This window comes from Nesoenas mayeri (genome assembly GCF_963082525.1).
Source record: "Nesoenas mayeri genome assembly, chromosome: 10".
Lineage (NCBI taxonomy): Eukaryota > Metazoa > Chordata > Aves > Columbiformes > Columbidae > Nesoenas > Nesoenas mayeri.
The window spans coordinates 23,046,951-23,053,374 of NC_137560.1; the positions used below are offsets into that span (position 1 = coordinate 23,046,951).

General features: G+C 38.1%; 1 protein-coding gene across 1 annotated transcript; it reads left to right on the plus strand.

Annotated features, from left to right (window-relative positions):
• Positions 1-4,174: 4,174 nt before the first annotated feature.
• Positions 4,175-6,186, plus strand: HESX1 (HESX homeobox 1; the record flags this gene model as incomplete). The annotated part of the gene is made up of 4 exons (XM_080350515.1): positions 4,175-4,385; positions 4,504-4,709; positions 5,020-5,121; positions 6,088-6,186. The coding sequence occupies exons 1-4, from the start codon at positions 4,193-4,195 to the stop codon at positions 6,184-6,186; spliced, it is 600 nt and encodes a 199-aa protein (XP_080206641.1). The 5' UTR covers positions 4,175-4,192.
• Between the last annotated feature and the right edge of the window lie 238 nt (positions 6,187-6,424).

Sequence of the window (6,424 nt, forward strand, 5' to 3'; positions counted from 1 at the left end):
CTTGAAACTACAGTGAGGACTCTCTGGAATTGAACGAGATCATTGCGTGCTGTTTAAAAAGGAGCATATTCTTGAATTGCCCTCTGTCATTAGTATGTCTTGACCCAAGTTATTGTATTGGTTTGGGCTTTTTGGGACCAGGTGAACTTGGTATAAAACCAGATTAGAAAGTACACAAAGACATCTAGCAGAGCAAATGATTAACTCTTGTGCGGTCTTGCTATGGAGACCTTTCTTTATGTTGTATCAGATTGTGGTTTACCTTTAAAAGCAGATAAAGGAAAAGGCTGGTATGAAATTAAGAAACATTTAAGGATTTTTGAGGTGTATGTGGGGGGTTGTCTGGTTTTAGTTTTTTCGTAGGGAGTGGTGAGGAAATTTCCAAGTTCCAGCTGGGTTCAGTCAGTTCATTTACCGGCTCAGCTGGTGACTCACCTCACTGGAGCCAGTCACACCACTTCTCCTTCTGTCATATGAGGAACATAATACAGAGACAACTTACAGGGTTTTTTGAAGACCAAGTGTTTTAAAGACAAAATGTTAGCTTTGGTTCATGACCTATATATGCATAGCTCTCTGATTTTGATATCAGTTAACTTGTGGCTATGTTTTACAGCAGTCTTCTGTAAGAAATGCTCTCTGGTTTGTACTACAAGATGCATTTCCCTCACAGATTTCAGGAAGGTAGTAAGTTTAAATGCCATTGGTTTTAGTTACCTTTGTGTATTTCCAAGTGGCAGAGGAAAAACAAAACATTTCTTTAGCTGCTCTGAGCAGAGAAAAGGTCTTTTAGAATTAAATACTTTATAGAAGAAAAAACAAAATGCGAACAAACATCTTTAATATGTAGAAATGTGCTTTGGTATCTCAGCTGGCATGTACCATAAAAATGTGTCTTGTTGCTGTTGATTGTAACAATTCAGTTTATGTGATTCCGTCTGGTTTAGCTGCGAGGGAGGCCTTTCTAATCATGTTGTAGTACCAGGGCTTCTTTGAATTAGTAGTCACCTTTTTTAATACATCCCTTATGTTGAACCATTGTGTAAGATGTTACTTGTCTTGGTCTTATGTGTTTGTTTTTTACGAATATTACAAGGTATCCAAAAGTGTTATTTGAGATGCAAATTTGACAGCAACAGATGAGACTCGATACTAATGGATTGAAGAATCCCTGTGAACCCTTTAGTGAGTGATTTTAGTGTTAAGCTTTTTTCAGCATTGTAGATGTTTTGTTAGTGTGATTTTTTTTTTTTTCCCTGTTCTTTCTGCAAAATAATAAGGGGCCTTAAAAATGTGTGGAACTAACACTTCGCACCACGTAAACAGGCAGAAGAGCAACCAGTGGCTCTCTAGAGAATTCCAGATGCATCCCCTAAGGGAGAGAATATTCTGCCTCTGCAGGAGGGTGAAAGTAGCTATTTGGATAAGGTAGGATTTATTAGCATGTCACCCACTGTTTCACACACTTTCTCAGACTTCTGCTAGTGCCAGCCTTGGATTTACCTTGAATTTATCTGTGTTCACTTAATCTCCCTGGGTCAAAATAGCTTTTACTTCAGTGAAGAAATAGCTAACTGCTTTTAGTCATATTTTGTGAAAAATAGTGGTAACAGTTTTGAGGTCTTCTTGCTTAAAACAACCTTTTGAGTTTTGAAGTTGGTGTTGAATACAGTCTTTGTTATTCCTATTCAAAACATGCTTGAAAGGGCAGTACGGAGCAGAATAGTTGAGGTGGTGAAATACTGGTGCAGGGTGGTAAAGAAGCCATGGGAAAGGTGCGATGAAAGGTGGTTATTTCGAGTGTGATAAGTAATCAAGGAAGCTTACATATACCATTTATACCTTTTCAAAAAGCTCAAAATATTGCACGGGCTTATCATGAAAGGTGACCTGGCGGTGGAGTAGCAATGGGTGAGAACAGCAAAGGTGGCAACAGAAAATGTTGGGTTTTGGACCAAAGCCATCCAGAACTCCTGGTGTGTGTATTCAGCTACTGTAAACAGAGTCCCAAGGGGCTTCACATCTCTGAAGAACAAGAGCTTCATCTACTGAACAGATGAACTCTGCTGTTCTGGGCAAAAAACAGTGGTGCAAAATCGCAAAGGGAGATTAGTTTGCTGCCTCGTCGAGTATGTGGTGCTTTAAGAGGATTGGATTTGCATATCCAAGGAGCAGTGATTTCTCCTATTATTGATTACTCAGGATTTTCAACTTAATGTTTGTTGTGTTGCTCTGATTACCCCTATGGTCATATTTAGTTAAAACTCTATAGGTAGTTCCCTACTGCTTGCAAGAGGAGTATTGATTATTTCTAATGGGTCAAAATAACCAAGTGTAGTTTTTGAGTGAAGGCTCAATGTCTCTTTACACTTTCGGTGGTTCTTTACTACCAGGTATTCTTGGATCTAAAACTTTTAAGTTTTTCGCACTGTTGGAAAATATATTTTAATCCTAATTTCTTATGGAAAAGTTTGACTGTTTATCTTGCTAACAAATAGCTTTCTTCTACAACTGAGCAAGCTTCTCTTCAAGGAAATCTAGCAACCTGGACCTGGTGTGCAGCCCCAACGCTCCAAATAACTGTGTGCAGTCGGGAGGAGTCCTTTCGCTTTGTTATGGTCACAGGTTGCCTTGTTGGGAGCAACTGTACTGAAACATAAAGTGCTGCAAGGCCCTTGCTTAACACTGTGTCTCACTGACCTCCAGTACACCAAATATTCCAGCAAGCAGTGGCTTCGTACATCTGTCCTTACAGCTTTTGTTTAAATATTTGCACTTTGTGTTTGCTGAGGCTGTTAAATGATGGTTGGAACTTAGTTTACAGGGGGTCATTGCAGTTATATTGATACGTGCTGATAAGGTCTCCTGGGTAGGATCACTTCTTCAATTGTCACTCTTTGATAGTTTGGTTTGAGAACAATCTTGTCGTGCAACGCAAAGTCAGTCCAGTAAGTCAGCATTCTTCAGCTGAACGTCTTTTTGATGTGAACCCACCATGGATGGCATTTTTCTCTGTAGAATCTCCCTCAGTGCATTATTATCAATTCTAGACTCTGCCGTTTCCTTAGCGACTTTCCTGCCTCTGTCTGTTCCTAAAGATTTATCTTGGGTTGTTTAAAAATATAAACAGAATCAAAGTGGATATACTGTTTATGTCCCTACTATTTGCTCTTAGCCATGTGAATGACTGATGACACAGACTAAATTACTCTGCGAAAATGGCAAACCAAGAGAAAATAGAAGGCCAGATTTTTCCCATTACTCATGATTTTTGGTCATTTAAAGTGTTTGGTTTATAGGGTTTAAATAAGTTTATATTGGTTATAAATCTTCGAGAAGAGAGGAACAGGTAGCAGTAAAATGATGTTTTAAACCAGTAAACTTGAGTGTACTGCTTCTGTTACTTTAAGGTTTGTTTTTATGTTGCAAAGGATGATCAGGAAATTTCACGTATGGTATGCTTCAAAAAAGCCACAACGAAGTTATTTTAATAAGAAAAATGAATGCATGAATTATTTAAAATAGTTGGTGCAACTGTTCCTGTTAACTAATCCAGGCACTTGGAAGGCAATTACACTGAGCTCTGACAACATTGCCAACCCACTGCACAGCGCCTTACGCCAGAAGCTATTGTTGTTTTATTGACCACGTTCACCATTACATATGCATATGAAAAAACAGAGGCATTTTCATCGGGATTACCCTAATAGCATTAAGAGATTATTTTTTAAATTTCCTTGGAAGGAAATTCACTTAAATGAGATTACTTATCACTTGACTGGTTTCCTATCATGCTGCTATGTTTAGGTAAGTGGAGTCCATTAGAGTATAAAGTTTTGTAAAAACCCGATTTTATACATTAATGATTTCAAATAAAAGAGAAGTACTGTATTTGTGCACGGCTTCTTTTGAGAAAGTTAAGTCGATGTTCTGGTTAGGAGAGATAACACTTTTTGTCCCTCTTGGTGGCCCCCCTGGTGTCACCATTAGTTGCTAATTACTTGCAAACAAATAAACAATTAACTCCTCGTGCCTCTTGGTGGGAGAGTTTTCATTGACATGCTAAAACTTTCTAATAAAAGATTTTAATTAATGACGTGGCAAATCCAACCCCCTTGTCAACATAGCTATAAGGAGGACCTGTGGAAAATGCAAGTACAGTATCCGCGCTGTGCTGGCTGAGGGTAACAGCATGGCAGGTACATCGCTGAGCGCGGCCACTGCAGCCGTGTCTCAGAACCTTCGGAAGGTGTCTGGTTTTGCAGAAAAGAAAACCATACAGTGCTCGTTTTCCATTGAAAGTATTTTGGGACTGGAGCAGAAGAAAGATGGCATTCCAGCTGGGAAACCCCACAGACCGTGGGTGGATGCCTGCACCAACCTGGGTAAGTCAGCAGCCTGTTCTGTAACCTCTCAAGCTTTTAGTCCTTTAAAAATCTTGATATTTTCATGTTTCTACTAAAAACAAGTACATTGAAGCTCTTGTTTGCTTGCTTCTTCTAGTTTTAGGTGATGACAGATCTTCCCATCTGCAAATCCCTGTTGTTTGCTATGAAAATCCATTATTCCGTGCTAACAGTAATCCAGCGCAAGAGGAAAAAGTTTTGAGGTGTGAAAACTATTTTTCAGTCACAGAAAGGCTGTCCTTCAAACGAGAGTTGAGCTGGTACAGGGGCAGAAGACCAAGAACTGCGTTCACTAGAAACCAGGTAGGGATTTTCTCAGTGCTTAATAAATGAATAGCAATGTAGTTTAGTCAAATGTTGGTAGAAGCCTATAACAGCTGACTAATCCAGTATGATGTACGTCTGCAGAGAGAACTAGTAATCAGAACTAGTGTAAATTAACAGTAACGTTGCTAATTTCAGCTGACCTGTGTTTATGCATGGAATCAGAATTGCACAAACGCTGCTTGGAAGTCTCCTGTTGAACAAACTAAACTGGTTTTTATATTTATTTTCTTTATTACTTCTATGAAGGTAGTGATAACTATTCAACAACTATGTTTTATCTCCTCAGATTGAAGTCTTAGAAAATGTTTTTAAAATGAACTCCTACCCCGGCATCGATATCAGAGAAGAGCTAGCTCGCAAATTAGATTTAGATGAAGACAGGATACAGGTAATTAAAGATTTCTTTGAACTTTTCTGTAATTCCATGTATATGTACTCGCTGATTATAGAAATAATTATTTTGACAGCAGTAGCAATAATTTTAATAATCTCAATTTGGTGTACATTTATACATGTGGTGTGCCAGGAAGAATTTGTGAAATAGAAGCTGTTGAATTCCTTCTGAAATCTTAAACCTCCTTCCATAGCGTTGATGGGGTGTTCAGCACTGCAGTATTTCCATGGTACTTGCTGTTATTCTCTAGTTATCATGTGCAGAACTTGATCATTTGCTTTCACATTTAAAAATCATGTTTATATTATGCTTGTCACTGTATTTGAAAAACAAATTTGGAACAAATATTGAAATAATTTCTATTTTTTCTTAAGTATTTTGTGAGACTGTCAGTAGAGCATATGTGTTAAACCAGTGTTTGAGCCTATGTCTTCATTTGACCTAAAGCAAAATCTACTCAGGGTTTTTAATTATTGCTTTCCAGGCAGTCCAATGTGATAAGAAGCATGCCAGAAATATTAGAATGTGGGCCTCACCTTGGTGTTTATTAAGCTATTGATGCAAAGTATTAGATTGGGCTTGACGGGAAGCTTTAGGCGGAGATTAACAAAGCATCCGAAGAAACAACACCTTAAGACTTGTGCGTGAATTCCAGATGCTCAGAATCTTCCAGGGTCTGATACAGTGTCAATGAAGTTAATATTAGTTTTTATAGTAATTTCAGTGAAGCTGGTCCTAATGTTCCAGTTAAGCTGGGGGTATTCTTTTCTTCGTCTGTGGCATTAGATTATTGCAGGTGGCTACCTGACGTTTTCTGCCGATTTTAAATTTGTATTGAACTTCCAAACCACTGTCATTACATGAAATACTCCAAAGTTGTGTGTATATTTTAAAGTGTCAAAGTTGACTCTGCTACCAGTGCTGTGTTTCTGAAAAGCATGCCTTTTCTTTCCATTTTAGATCTGGTTCCAGAACCGGCGTGCCAAGCTGAAAAGATCACACCGAGAATCTCAGTTTCTAATGGTGAAAAATAATCTCACCAACAGCCTGCTAGAGTAGAAGGAAGGTTTGCTGTTACGGTGCTACAGTACAACATGAGGAATTACTGGAATCTTCACAGCTTGTGTTTAGTAATGGTGATACATTAATTATGATTTTATCCCCAGATTTGAAAGTTTATCATAACTTTCCTTCAAATAAACTGTAAATACTTGAAGTATTATTATAATCTACTTTTTGTGGAAAAAGTGAACTTTTTCTCCATATTTTAATAAGTACTTTCAGAAAAGTTCAGGTA